At 36.9% G+C, this 16,740-nt stretch overlaps 1 protein-coding gene across 3 annotated transcripts in view; it reads left to right on the plus strand.

Annotated features, from left to right (window-relative positions):
- LOC132942384 (zinc finger protein 1) overlaps positions 1 to 16,740 on the plus strand; it is a 181,483-nt gene extending 164,743 nt beyond the window's left edge. For 2 of the 3 annotated variants that reach the window (XM_061010707.1, XM_061010708.1), the window contains 5 exons: positions 7,610 to 7,923; positions 11,083 to 11,223; positions 11,528 to 13,357; positions 14,865 to 15,096; positions 16,060 to 16,740. In XM_061010707.1, coding sequence (XP_060866690.1) covers positions 7,610 to 7,923; positions 11,083 to 11,223; positions 11,528 to 13,357; positions 14,865 to 15,096; positions 16,060 to 16,253 — 2,711 coding nt within the window. In that variant the 3' untranslated portion in view covers positions 16,254 to 16,740. Of the gene's footprint in view, positions 1 to 3,192; positions 3,558 to 7,609; positions 7,924 to 11,082; positions 11,224 to 11,527; positions 13,358 to 14,864; positions 15,097 to 16,059 lie in introns of those variants that run through there. The other variant, XM_061010709.1, reaches the window with a different exon arrangement.

Raw genomic sequence — 16,740 nt, forward strand, 5'->3', positions numbered from 1 at the left:
TAAAACACTTCATAATTCATAACTATACACGTATAAATATGATTACATGCGTGTGGAATAAAAATAAATCGTTGCCGATAACACACGGCAGGTAGTCCTCCGAAACTATTATAGCTTTAGCCCTATCCGCGGTCATGCCTATAATATCCATCATTTAATATTATGATGTGCACATAAGTACAATAATAATAGTATATAACATTACGATGCGTGCTCCTCTCGGTCGTCGCGTGTGTAATAATAATAATTGTCGCGCAATTGGCCCGCGTCGACCCTAATGTTTTTCGATATTTTTATTTCTTTTTATTGAAAAGGGTCCCCCCAATACTACGTATGCAAGCGTATAATGCATATTATAGTGTACGCACGTACATAAACTCGAGCGTACACTTTAAAATAATATGTAAATATCGTATATATAATAATACGGGCGGCGAGCGTATACCACAAGGATAGAATTTTTTCGTCCTATATGTACGGCCGCCTAGCCACCGGGGGAGGTCAATTGATATTTGACTTTCTTCGGTCCGACTATAAATATTGTTGTACATGTAACGGCCGCGACGACGAAAATTAAAACGCTGATTATCATAAACAATTATAAACACACGCGCGCGCGCGCACGGAGTAACTAATGTTTGGTATTAATAATGATAGTAATAATAATGATAGTTTACTGTGTAACGTGTGTATGTGCGTACTTCGTGTATATGCGTATGGCGCGACTTGGCCAATTAACCGTGCGGCCCGCAAAGGTTAATTGATGCGGGAACGGCGACCGAGACGTTCAATTGACCCGCCGGGCGCGAAACGATTATTTATCGTTGCTCACATACGCACACGCGCTCAATGTCCACGACGACAATTATAATATACATAATAATAATATTAGAAATTAAAATAATATATTATAATAGTATCGTCGGTGGAGATGCGATGCCTCGTATCTAAGTATAAACAAGAAAAAAAAAAGCGGAAAAACAGGAATAATGTTCCCGTTCTCCCGTTGTGCTAACAGTGCACCTAGTCATTGATTGGGTCGCCGTATGTAAATGTATATTGTGTTAAATTTGAATTCAATGAAATAATATAGGTTAGGCCATCATCGTCGTATACAAAAAAGGATTCTGAGAGGTGATGGCGGTTACCATGGTTACTAAATAATTATAGTTTAATATTGATGTTCGAATGTTAATAAAAACATATTTTTAATAAACGTTTCTCGTAATTCACATGTTGTTTCGAAAATTACTAGGAATTTTTACAAACTAGATTCAATCATTTTTTAAAAATACATAATTGTATAGTCAATACATTCACTGCTCCATATAAATTCGATTAGGAGATAAATATAAATAGGTAGGTACCTAACCTACCTTCTACATAATCATTTTCGGATTTTGGATTTTATACATTATGGTTTATAACGATAAGCCCATAATATTTACAAAGGAAATATAAATTTAAAATTTAGCTAAGACCAATAATTCATATAAATAACAACAATGTATACACGTAAATCAATTATCAACTCATTTTGACGAGAATATTATACGCTTACCATCGAGTGTCATCGAATACCTCCTAAATCGGTTATTATTAACTGTATTGTGTAGATAGAAATATCGCGTTTTCCCCTGGCTGATAATTTTGACTTATGCCCTATTTGCATTTATGTGTCCCGCGAGAAATTGGCTTTTCTGACTTACGGCTAGGCGCACATCACCGGCGATCTCGTGTATATGCCATATACAGCTTATGTACCGTATCTACGGTAGGTTAGGTTAGGTATCTACGGTACATTTGATACATGTCATGTATTATGTTATATTATTCCATTATATTATATAACGTCGCGTGTGCGTGGTATAAAATAAAATGTATTTGGCACGTACGTGAAGCAGCGCCGCGGCGTTATTTTGACCGCGTCGGCGGCGTATTTTGCGCGCGCGCTGGCGAAAATGTATTCGGCACAGGTGAGCCGTCCAATAGGCGGCTCGGGAACGTCCCACCTGGGCGCCGCGGGCAGGTAGACATGCAGCGCGGGCGCTCCGTTGTACACGCCCACCTGTGTCTGCGGTGCTGTAGCGCGCACACCTGCGCACCGCTCGGCGCGAATACATTCTTGTCGACGGCTTCCCCTCACCACCATCACACCCCCCCCCCCAAACTTCCGTTAGGTTCGCGGCTTATATAATATTATATATGCGGCCAAAAAACTCGCACGTCCTCGTTTATTTATCGCAGCCCCGCCCCTGGAAAATCGGCAATATTATTAACCTGCAGCTGCATGTATATCAAAATATATACCTAATAATATATAATATATATTTACCGAATTTACTCTCGACAGAACGGTGTTGAAAATGTTTAATATTTTACGTATTTTAGGTAATATCGATCGACCAGAAAGTGAATTATGCATATATTATATTATCTAATACCTAGTATCTACGTATATTGTAAATTAATATAGATACCTTAAGATATTATGTGTAGGTGGGTATAAATCGCAAGACAAATTTCGAACCTTCCTTCGTCGTCGATTGCTATTTCGTAATCGTTGCAGTGTTATATATTTATATAGGTGTATAATACGTACTATGTTCACCTATATATAAATCTACGTGTAAACACTTATACCTTATATATATATATAAAATACAGCCGGGCGGCGACGTCGACCACGACGACGCGAGATCGCTCGCGAAGCCCGTCCCCTGCACCCACCACCACCCGCGTTCACCCACATATAGCGATAGATATATTATCTCTGTCGAGGCACCGACAGCGGCGGCGACGGCCACCGATCGATTTTCGGCCCTCTGCTCCCCCTGCCGATACTCGACCCCCCCACACACACAATCACCAAGTGTCGGGCGGCGGCGGCGATGGTATATATATATATTATATTATAATAGAAAAGGAGGCGGAGGGAAAGACTACAGAAAAAAAAATATATATTACATATTACATATTATATATACATATATATATATATTTATGTATATACCTATATTATACCTAACCCAACCACCCGGACGGTATCGTGCGTGTGCGTGTGAGTGTACTTGTGCGGGTGCGTGTGCGTGTGCGAGTGTGTGTGTGAGTGTGTGCCGGCACTGCGCTCCTAGGATCATCATTTCGTACCTGCCATCCGTCCGGTGCGCACGTATGTTTTTGTCCCTTTTCCGTTTCGTATACACCTCGGTATATGCTGCTCAGAACTGGAACGTACCCGCGGTACAATATAGTATACTACCGCAGTCAGTCATCGGGTAGACGTCGAGCCCTTCTGTCGTCATAATAATATAATTGCATGTTATAATATTCATACACCTGCAACACAGCAACCGTGTGCGCTGCAACGGTCCAGTTTTTATTATTATTTTTTTTTTTTAAATATAAATTTTAAGATCGCGGTCGTTCGAAATTTTTTTTTTCTCGTGCGTGAGTCAATCCGCTATATACACAATATATAACACACGTCGTCATGTATACGGCCGCGCAAGTCATCGGTATGTTCCAAAACGCCTTTCCCTACGGAAACTACGCACGTAAGTCACAACTTTTATATGTATACTTCATAGGTATATTATATCGTATACATCTGTATAGGTAGATTTATTAGAACATGGATAATAACCTCGACAATAACTATAATATTATTTTTATTACATTCTCTGTACGTAGAATACCGTTTATCTCAGTGCGATGCGTCGTTATTGTGAATAATATAATATATTATATGTATTTCGTCATTAAATTCAGGTTTTTAATTTTTTTTTTTATCCGGTGTATTTATACAATACTATATTATACTCTCGATATCGATATTTTATATTTAATGTATATATTAACTACGTTTATTTTTCAATATCGTTTTGTTGACGTTTATCCGACGACGCTAAAAATTTAATCGCCGACGGGTCCTCGTAAATCACGTAATCTAAATTTATACACTTTGAACGCGCATATTTTTAATTAAAACTATATAATATGTTTGTACCTCGTAAAAACGTACACGTAAACTTAAACAGATATATATACCTATGTATAATGTTCGCCCGACTGCTGCCGCAGCAGACAGCCTGTGAAAATAAATTTAATTTACATCATATAGCGTGTTGCGCGGTCTATATATATATATAATATACACAGTGTATATAAAATATATAGGTATACATATCAAGTTAGGTGTTAATATATATTGGAATCGTTAATGTCGAAAGTCTGTTGAAATTTAAATGTGGAAAATATTATTTAAAACGAATAGTAAATTATATACTTTTAAATAAATTTAGCAGCTTTGCACGTTTTCATTTTTAGAATAAAATTACCAGAGTAATGATACTGTTTAGTAATGGTTTAAACACATATTGGCAAAACACTCGAGTTCCACGCAATAATATTATACACATTTATCCTCCGCGTGTGTAATACTATTTATTGTAATGTGAAGTAAACTAAAAATAATAATTTTTCGACGAACGTTTTAAGTATATGTACCTATATATATATTATATATATCGGACGACAATATTACATCATTTTTTTCGTCTGTATATTATATGTTGGACTTTTTGCGTGTGACTATATACGTTAAATACAGCGTGTGTATTTCATATGATAATTAGTACAAATGAATTCATATTTTAAGAAAATGTAATCCCTCTAATGTGCAGGTAAATTTATTATAAAGTTAGTCTGGTACCTATAGTGAACCTATAACCTATAGGTACCCGCATAAGTATATTATATATTTACATCTGTAAACACATTGGATAAATAATTTATTTATAATATAGAACTAACTTAAAATAAATATATATCACTAATTTCTTGTATATACGCTATACACCGATAATGAACCGCATATTATATGCAACAAGACCTTCGTATAATTTTTTTTTCTATGCAAGATTTAGCTGGAAACTTTTACGTGGTTCCTCGGAATATCATCATCCTTATATATTATTACGAATTCTTCGAACTGATAAAATTCAAGAATTTTTTTTACATGTTAATATTGCCCTCACGGCCTCACCGGCGTTTATACATAAATATATTAAATAATGAACGTCAATAGCGATTGATAAAAATATATACAATATGTGATCCATTATTAATAGTGTCTACACTCAATATTTTTAAAACTTTTAACTTTTTTGAAAATATTATTCTTACATAATTTTATTTAAAAATTATAAATAATTGTGAAATACCATTTTCGAAAAAATAATGATACCTTTTAGTTTTTACTTATTTTTTTTACCTTTAACGTTTTCGTTTTTAAGTTTTATTTTTACGAATGACTTACATTTTTTATTTTATATTCTAGAACAGAATATTATTTGGGGATATTTCAATACATGTAAAAATTGAATTTGAACGGGTTGATCAATATATTTAGGAAAGTTATAATTTATACCTAAGCATTTAAAGTGTATATATAGAAGAGCGGATGAGTACCTAGTACATAGTATAATACTATTATATATGGTAATTGGCATAGGGATGTACTCTTGGAAAAATGCTGACCGTTAGGCCATTACTCCACTCATTAATTAATTTCAATAGATACTATTATAATAGGTAACTATAATTAATACTATTGTTTTTCAATAATTTTGATTTGCTAAATTATGTAAAAATAATATTTTCGAAATAGGTAATAATATAGTTTTATAGATATTGCTACCTACTATTATTAATTAGTATTTATTTTAAGTTAACGTATTTGCACATATATAATATATTATATTATATATGGGTACATTGTCTATATATAAATACATTAATTACACCACTATATATAGGTTGTATAATAACATGACGTATATGGTACTTATAAGTAGGTTCATAATCTACGATTGTATGTGCGCTTATATAAAATTGTTAAATGGTTGACGTTATATTTAACACACGTAAATATTTTACCTTATTGTATATAATATAAACGTGTTTAATACGTTTATGTATAGGTATATCTTATAATGATATAATGACGCATATATTTGTAGACCATACGATTTGCCAGATGCCGCGTGATAAACGTGTCCGAGGGACTATAATATATATTTAGGTAGGTACCTTGATATATATACATATATATATATTATATACGTGTGTTGAGAAAATAACGTTCACACACTGTTGCAGCATATTAAATTATATACGCATAAGCAATATATGTATACACAATAGTAGTAATTTATTTAACTTGCGTATATGTATATGTATATTTGTATAACACACCGCATCTTTCGGTTTGATCAGCTTTACTATATTATATATTATATATAGGTAGCCATATAGTGCATTGCTTTTCATTGCATAACTATATATATTTTTTTTTATTAAAAGCGTGAATTTAACTCACACAACCGTTGGTACCTATATATATTCACTTTTTTTTACACGTGTAGGTATAACAGAAAAAATATACAACAAACCCGCGAACGATTTAGACCGATCATAAATATACACTTGTATATACATATTATATACACATCTCCGAAAGATCGTTAAAACGCCGTGACCGGATTCCATCCGGTCGAACCTAAAACACATTAACCACCGCAGTATACACTTCCATCTTAAATATATATACCTAATATATTATATTTATATTATACGAGTATATATACACATTATAATATAGTTTAGTTGTATCACGCTGTAACCAATCAATAAAATCATGCATATAAAAGTAATATATTATGATATAATGTGTGTACTGTGTATACCTGTTTACTTTATGTTGGTATATTATATAATTGTTGTAAAGTCGCTGTAGATAATAATTGTTTTCCATACTGCTGTTATATACTTAAATATTATTATTGTGGTTGTCGTGGGAGATAAACGAGAAACCTGCAGCGTTTTCGGTTCCGAATGCAATTATTATATTATCATTATTAAACCAAACTTTCATTATGACTTATACAATTCGATGGCTATCTGTCCTCCCGCCAAAAAAAAAATGTACGAATTAAAAAATAACAATATAAATAAATAAGAAGATGGACGGCGCTTCGTATAACAATAAATACAGGTCGACGAACACACCTGATTGGTTTATAGGAGGTCACGTTACCTGCGCGCAGGACCCCCCTCAACCGCCCGGGCAGGTGCGACCATCACGCCCTTTGCTCGGGCCGTCTCGTGTCATTGGCGCGACGAACAATGCGTATTCACGAACAACAGGTGCATATTATATATATTGTATACCTGCGCAGCCACCCGCCGTTCGAATATACCCCACACTAGCGCACTCAAATGGCCGCAATACAATAATAAATTGTACTGAATATCGTCTAACTATATATAGGCTTACTTTATAATACGCCTCCCTATATTGTTAGGTATATTTAGTATATATAGGTACCTATATCGTGTATATATATATATAATACATATTATATATGTGTACATATAATTACGTAGGCGTATATATATGGGCGTAATTTATTACAGGTTTAGGCATAATATTATAATATATTTTCGTGTATTCCGACCGGGTTTTTCCGATATTTATTCATAGGTATAAATAATAATTATAGTTGCATTTTATTTATATTAATTTTCGTCTCTCTTTTGCCCACAGTTCCGTTGCCCGGGATGAGTCTGGAGGGTCTTCTCAAAGACTACCAGGACCTACACCACCAGCAGCAGCAGCAACAGCAACAGCAACAGCATTTACAGTACTGCCCGTTTTGTCGGGAATCGGTTGACTTGGGATCGCTAAAGGAACACTTGGATGGCGGATGTCGCGCACGGCCGCCTTCGTCGCAACCGTCCTCGCCCCCGACCACGGTTGCGGTCGCCGGCCAATACGGGTGCTTGCAGTGCAACGCCGCTTTTGGAAATCGCGACTTGCTCGAGAAACACGAACTACTCCACTCGCCCAACGCCCAAGTGGTAAGCACTTATATATATTACGATTCTCAATAAAAATACAAGCGCGTATTATAGGTATCAAATATAATATAATATATTAAACCATTTACATATTATATTAACACATCGTGATCCACTCGTATTAAAAACAATTCAATTGTAAATTTCTCTATACCCTGCATTTAGCTGCAGGTATATAACACGCGTATTATTATATTGCAATATTACACATATAAAACGTTTTTCCACGATTTAATAGAATTTTCGAAATGCGTGCAGCAGATATACACGCTCGACATGCACGGTGCACACGCAGTCACGGCATGGTCGTTTGGTTGCCCCCCCGCGTAGGTATATTTTGTTTATTTATTTCCATTAAATTCCGAATGGTTTATATATCGTATAATATATTGTATACATATATACGTTCGTGGTGACCTCGCCCTGGCGCACCTCTATACATGCGCGATGAAAATCGCTCTGTGGGCCCGAAGAACCTTTGTACATATAATATATATACACGTCATGTATATACATATATGTGTGTTTAATATAATATACTTTAAACGACCCGTCTCACAGAACGTAGATATCCACACACGCACATATACATATAATTATATATACGAAAAAAATAAAATAAACACACCTAAAATCCGGTGCGCGTGCGTGCGTGTCTTATATATATATATATTTTATGTGTGACCGACTCGCACACAATTGAACACATTCTCCGTGTGTTTTTCGGGGCCATCGCGTGCGCGTGTGTGTGGTCCGGTGACGGGTTTAGGACTTAGGTGTAAGTTCCTATGTAATATACCTAATATATGTATTCGGACAAAAGAACAGAAAATATTTTGGGGGGTCAAAAGAAAAATACGAGCACGTCCTGCAACATATATATACATAGTGCTACAAATAATAATAATAATAATAATCATATATCTAATGGTGCTGATGCAGCAGAAAACCCGACCTTGGCGCGGGCTGAGGATCCACCGCAAGGTGTTATTCTCCGTGTAATCCCGAAAAAAAAGAACCCCATCCCTCGAACCCCACGCCCCGCAGAGTCAATACTTGCGGGATGCGTCTCTTCGAAGCCCGTCCAGATGTGCTGCAGGTCCCTCGTCGTGTATAATATAATATATATATTATTATTGTTACCTCCCGCCGTTCGTGGAAATGCGTATATATACTTAAAACCCGACCCGTTCACAAAGGGAATCGACGTGCGCACCGGGCCACGACGAAACGCGTCGACGCGACCTTCTTCTCGCTTGCATCGCCGTCACCATTATATACTATGTATATACCTATAATGCTTAGGTATATACATATTATAATATATTATACCTACCCGACGAAGACGACGATGGCCATTAAAATCTCGCCATGACGGTCGTTTTTTCTTCTTCGTTTTCTTCCCTCCGAAACGAATCACCGACGTGATCATATGACGTATATATAATATAATATATATAATATTATATACCTATTATATACCTACCCTTCAGTACTCCGTATAGGTATATATATATATATATATATAGCCGATCTTCTTATTTTTCGTCTTTCCAAGCACAATAAGCGTTACTCAAATCGTATATATTATATACACTATATAGGAGGTATATATGCTTGACACGTTTGGTATAATGGATTATCGTTCTTTCGGGGGCGGAGACACGGCCTCGCCGGATATCAGCTATATAATGTATACGAGTCGAACGTGTCTACTATATAATATGATATCTATATGTGTTATTATTTCATTATTATTATATTTTACACACGGCAGTGCGAAACACATGCAGGACCACATGGCCTTTAGAAAAAAAATATATATATAACCACACGCATTATTATCATCTGTACAACACGACGATAGAGAGATAATAATATCTAATGTATAATATAATATTATTATCATCGCATAAATATAGTCTGGTCCCGCGGTGCGCGCTCGAACCATTAGGTATAATATGTTATAATAATATAATCTGTCCTCCGATAATCGCGCAGTCCCCGTCTGCTTCAGCTGATTACGATTATTGTTTATTATTTAATATTTTGTCGGTTACTTTTTTCCCATCACGTGTGTTTGATAAAAGACACGAAAAAGAGGTGTTGCACATAAAATGCGGGTGTGCGCGTTCGTGTGTGTGTGACCCAAAATATATCTAATATTTTATAAGTACCTAATAAAAAAAATATTATTTATCAAATATAATATACCAATTATAATAGACTTCGCATCCCGAATATGTCATATAAAACTGGAGCATCACATAATATAGGCGTATTTATACCAAAGGACTAATGGTTGCGCGGGGGAGGACGAGAGATGAGGTAAAGACGATGCCGACTGATATTATATATATATACAAGTATAATATATATATGTTTAATATCATGTGTTAGGATAGGCGCAGTTAAATTAACCGATCGTCATGTTATCATGGTGTGGCGGCAGCGGCACATGGAATGATATAACGATTTTCGTATAACCTGTCGCCATTAGGGTTTCTCACGATTACTGCACTGCACTATATATATGTGTGCCTGTAACACACACACACACACATAAACACACGAATATATGTGTACAAACAACACATTATAATATACACACACAAACATACATACCGCACGGTTTAACACATGGTGACACGTTGTTGACGTCATACCTTTACGACATTCGTCGTATTTCATTCTATATAATAATAATAATAATAATAATAATATACTCTCTGGTCTCTTTTTCTTTTTTTTTTTGTCTATAACATAACCGCAGCACGTCGACGGTCTCTCTCTCTCTCTCTCTCTCTATTTCTCTCTCTCTCTCTCTAAACGGCGCTTTTTTCGTTTGATTATTATTTTTAATAAGGCGTCGTCGTCGCCGGGCATGATGGGATTTTTAGGACTCCTACGAAGATTTTTTTGGTCGTGAGATTTTACGCGCCACGGTTTTTTTCTTTCCGTATTTATATGGTCTTTCTTTCTTTCGTCTACCTATACCCGACCCGGTCCTTATTGCGGTACGCGTTATATATATATAGTATATATACTTCTATCCCTGCGGCTCGTATACGATACGTGTGTCTCGCGAACCGTCGTAAAATAATAGCTGCTCTTCTTAATAACACGCACGTGTTTTTTTTTGTTTTTTCTCGTCTGCAGTCCTGCAAGGTGTGCAACAAGACGTTCGCCAATGTTTACCGTCTCCAAAGGCACATGATAAGTCACGACGAGAGCGCGGTGCTGCGCAAGTTCAAATGTCCCGAGTGCGAAAAGGCGTTCAAGTTCAAACATCATCTCAAGGTAACTATATAGTATACTCTCATTTATAATAATTATGTATATTGTATATTAAATATAATCGCACCTGCTGTAGGCTGTAACTACTATATAATATATGTATTACCTAAATATACCTACCTACCTTTGATATTTGATTCGCTCAGCGTATTTATAGGAGCCACGAAAAATGTATAGTTTTTTTTTGGTTGTGTATATAGGTAATAATAATAATTTCAATATAAAGTATTGAATTCATGATACGCATGTGTCTTATTATATTGGATTTTTGCCGAAACTAAAAAACTGTTTGGATTTTTTTCTATAGGAACACATTCGCATTCATAGTGGAGAAAAACCATTTGAGTGCTCCAACTGCGGTAAACGGTTCTCGCATTCCGGTTCATATTCTAGTCACATGACTTCCAAGAAGTGTCTGATCATAAATTTAAAAATGGGTGGCCGCGGGTCGCAGGCCAACAACCGGAACGCCGCTCACCATCAACCGAACAATGGTTTTCCGGGAAAGCGTCCAGTTCCTAATAACAACAACAACATCACCAACAACAACAGCAGCAACCACAACAACAACAGTATCGGTGCCGGTGGCAATGCGTTCTCGCCCCTGCTGCCGTCGTCGGTGTCCAAGTACGACATGCAAGTGGTGCAGCCGAGTCCAGCACAGGCACAATCGCTTACACAACAGCCGTTCTATAATCACACGCAACCAAAAGCCACAGCGGCGGCCATCTACTTCCCAGGACTGTTCAACACTCAGAGCAAGTTCAACATACACGATCTGCTGCAGCCGTCGTTGCAGATGCAATCAGCGATGGTCAAGCAAGAACAACAGCAACAACAACAACAACAGCAGCAAGAACAAGAACAAGAACAAGACGACTGTTCTAGTAGCGATGGAAAGAACAAAACGATGACGGATGAAGACAACCGCAATAAGGACCACGAGAGTGGTGGTGACGATTTCAACGATGATGACGAGGAGGACGACGATGACGATAAATACGACAACGTGATCGACGTGGTAAGCGTGGTAAAGAAAGAACGTGAAGATGGCAGTGGCGGTGCGGACGAGGACGCAGCCGGCGAAACAGACGCGGCGGTTAAGAAACTCTTGGAGACGGTCAACGTATCCGCTGTCACCAAGCAGCTGATGATGGCCAACGCCGCGGCCGCTGCAGCGGCTGCCCTGCACCACCAGCAACCACTGTCTTGTGGTTCGTCGGGCGGTTGCCCTAGCGTGACGAGCGACTCACCGCCATACCACCACGGCTACAGCTTGTATCCCAACCACAACAACCATCACCACCACCATCACCTCCTCAACCACCACAGAGCCGAAAGTCTTGTCGGAAAAGCGGCAGACTACTCAGTGGGTGCCGGTTCCAAGACAACTATTAACAACAACAACATAAACAACGGTTACGACGCGGGCAGCGACTGTTACACCGACGACGAGCACAGACCGTGCACCACCGAAGAGGAAGACTCGGTGGACCAGGACGGCCGCAAGATCCGCGTGCGGTCGCAGATAGCTGATGACCAGCTGGCCGTGCTCAAGGAGTGCTACGCGGCCAACCCACGGCCCAAGCGCGAGGAACTGAGCCGGATCGCCGACCGGATCGGCTTCAACGTGCGCGTCGTCCAGGTGTGGTTCCAGAACAACCGGGCCCGGGACAGGCGCGAAGGCCGTCTGGTGCACATGCCGTACTCGCCCGCGTCCGCCGCCGCCCACGCTGCAACCACCCCGAGTCTCGTCGAGCAGCCGCTCGACCTGTCCACGAAGCGGGGCCGCCACGGCAAAGACGGCAGCACGGACGACGACGAGTGCAACAGTGGCCGCGGTGCCGTGTGCAATGTTACGCTAAACAACAAGTGCACCATTCAGTTCAAATGTTGGACCGCCAACAACCGGGACGACTGCAGTTCGTCGCCGCCCGCGTCCATGCTGCAGCCGCATTGCCGCAAGACGTTCCTGGGAGGCGCGTACCCGCCGCCGTCGCCCGTCTGCGCGGCGCCGCCCCCGCCGCCGCCTTCGTCGCACTTGCACCATCCCGCGTCCCATTCGCCCATACCGGCTGTCGCGCTCCGGCACAACGGCAGCTTGAGCCCTGCGTCCGAGAAACGTTCGTGGAAGAGAGTGAGTATTTAATGACTTAACAATATTATAATAATATAAGTTTTGGGAGGTGGGCCGATACCAGGGCACTATCTGATATTGCCGATATCGTGTGAGCGCGGCGTATTAACTATATAAACATCTTGCATTTCTCCAAGTGCATACCTACACTGCAAGTACATAATTTTAGGTATACAACTGATTCAATGAATTTGCTAGTGCAAAATTAAAAAGTATTATATTATTTATGTTAATTGTATGTGCCTACTTATATCGTAACTACAATTTAAAGAAACATATTTTTACAGTAAATATTGTTAAAAGCATACGCAAACGCACATCCCATTATTATATGTACTCAGTTGATCGTGATTAAGTGCCCCTGTCCAACAATAAACCACAATAATTTATATAAGTATAATTAATAGTAGTTAGTAAAATATAATTTTAAATTTTAAATAAAAAACAATAGAATGTCATATGACGCGTATTCGTGGTTACTGTTTATCTATTTAATTCATATGATAGTGATATATAGTATCGTGTTTATATATTTATACCTACTTCATCTTATAATCACTGATACTAATTTATATTGTGATTTGTGGCATAATAATTTATTAATTCAAATCATAACCTTGGTAAAAAGTGTTGTTTGACACGCAGTTACATTGCGTTGTATTTGCCAAATTATTTCTAATTCTAATAGAGTAATAGATGTTAATATATTATTATCATTATACTATATACAAATTGACATGCGACACGTACACCTATACATAATATGTCAATATGTCATATATATTATCTATACGTCTGTTTTTACTATCGGTTCGAAAAAAAACTATGATACCAGATACACTAAAGATATATATACAGGATGATTTTTGAAGCACGCTCAGTGCTCACTCCCATTCAACCCTATAACAATACATTTATTCGTATTCGGATATTTAGAATCATCAAGTATAAAAACCTAAAGACCATATTTTCAAATATCTGATATTTTTTCTTTTTTATTTTCTACTGCAATTTATTTTACCGGATGATTTTCTTAATGCCAAGTATTTTTCATTTATAATTTTTTTTAATTTTTCCGCAAAAACTCCCACGCAGTTGATCGGAGTGCGGGAGCTTTTAGATCGGTTTGCCACTGATTGCGTATAATATAATATATTCCTACCTACGCGTATATGCTATTTAATGGCGTGACGTATTGTTTTGAATATTATATATAATATATATATATATACATTCGCACATGGCACATATTATTATATACGTCACCTCTCGTAATTGCACTCAATTTTACCTCGTTAACTTAATTAACGTTCGGACGGCGCGCGTTATCCTATGCATATAATATGTATACCTATATATTTATATTTTATTGCCTGCTGCGGTAGCAATAATATGTATTCGCTGTGTGGTGTACTCGCATATTTTTAACGCTAAATTTAGACATCACCGTGTATGACTGAAATAAATAACATTTAATAACAATTGTTTTTTTTTCGGAAATTTATAGGAATATGGAGACTGGAGCGACATGACGGACGAGGCCGAAGACTCTGGATGCACGTCCCAAGATCCGGACGACGCGGTGTCAACCAGAGGCGGCGCAGGCATCATGCACAACAACAATAACAATAACAACAACAGCCACAACAACAACACCAGTAATGGCTCAATGGTGGCCACAGTCGGTTCGCCAAGCAAAAAATCCAAACCGTCATCCGTGGAATCAGCCGAAGTACCAGGTATGCTGCAGTGCATTTATTATAACTTGTATCTAACTATATGCGTATGTAAAAAATAAAGATGTAGCTCTATATCTCAGGGATAGATAATTATCAATGTTAACATTTGGATAATGTTGAGTGTCGACATTAGCCGGATGAAATCAACATTATCCATGCATTTTGGCTCATGTGTAATTCTTCTCTAAAAACATGAAAAATATCAATACTATTCGGATATGTTAAAAGTGTAAATCTTCTAGTTCCAATAGTTCATGCAATTCGAAATGTCATGACTCACGGAAGCATGTAATAACGAATGACAAATATTTTAATTCCAAATTTAAAATAATATTTGTAAAATAAATTATTCAATTTTTAATGTTGTATCATTAGTAGTAACTCATTAAAAACTATATTGTGTATAATTTAAATTATATACTAATATTATAGTTTTATTTTGTTAAAAAAAAAAATAATAATTAAGAAAATATGTCTTTTACGGTAATTACTAATTATGCCTCGAGTACTTATATATTTAATCATGGTAATATAATTATTTTATGACATGACTGACACTACATTTGACTAATTTTTTATTATCTGCATAACGACGACATTATACAAATGCTAATAACTTAATATTACTCGCCAGGCCGCAACACATCTGTTTTATTATAGGTAGAGGTGCACCTTGAACAGAAAGAGCTGACAGATATAATTTACTGACAATAATGTATACTTTAATCATTAGTTTACGATTTTTGTACGGGTTATATTTTTTAAAATATAATTTTTAATTGACAGCACAAAAGCTTAAGCTATATGAGGTATCTCATATCAAAGAGTTGGTCAATCGTATTAATTGTCAGTTATTTCTCGCGCGCATATGTTACCCGCAACTCTGTCGTAGATCATAATAATATGTATAATTTGCAGACACATAGGTAACGTTTTATTGATCGATAACTTTGTCGTTTGCAGATCAAAGACCGCACAAATGCGACGTTTGCCCGAAAGCGTTCAAACACAAACACCATCTGACCGAGCACAAGAGGCTGCACAGCGGCGAGAAGCCGTTTCAGTGTTCCAAGTGCATGAAACGGTTTTCGCATTCGGGTTCGTACAGCCAGCACATGAACCACCGGTTCTCATACTGCAAACCGTATAGAGAGTAACTTAATTCAACAAATCTACTCAAAACCGACAGTATATGCCTACATTTAATAATAATAAATATAATATGTGCACGGTGTATAATATGCGTATTGTCGCCGTCTCCGTATCGCTTTATTATTATCTAATAATATTATAATAATTTATAAAAATAACTACTATATACTACTACTATTACTACTACTACCTACTACTACTATTTTATTATTACTACTATTTCTACCTTTTGCCTCGATTTTGACGGTTTTTGTTTTTCGTTTTTTTTTTTCCAATATTCTTAGTCGTTTGTTTTTTTTTTTTTGTAACACCCACCCCTTTTTTATTCATTTGGAAAACAATAAAAAAAAAGCATTGTAAAAAAAAAAGTAAAAACCTTAACGCAATATGTATTTAAAAAAAAAAAAAGGGTCAACGTATATATATATATATATATATATCAAAATGTGAAAAATATAAATTAATATTTATATATATATATATATATGTATA

Source organism: Metopolophium dirhodum, chromosome 4 (genome assembly GCF_019925205.1).
Source record: "Metopolophium dirhodum isolate CAU chromosome 4, ASM1992520v1, whole genome shotgun sequence".
NCBI lineage: Eukaryota > Metazoa > Arthropoda > Insecta > Hemiptera > Aphididae > Metopolophium > Metopolophium dirhodum.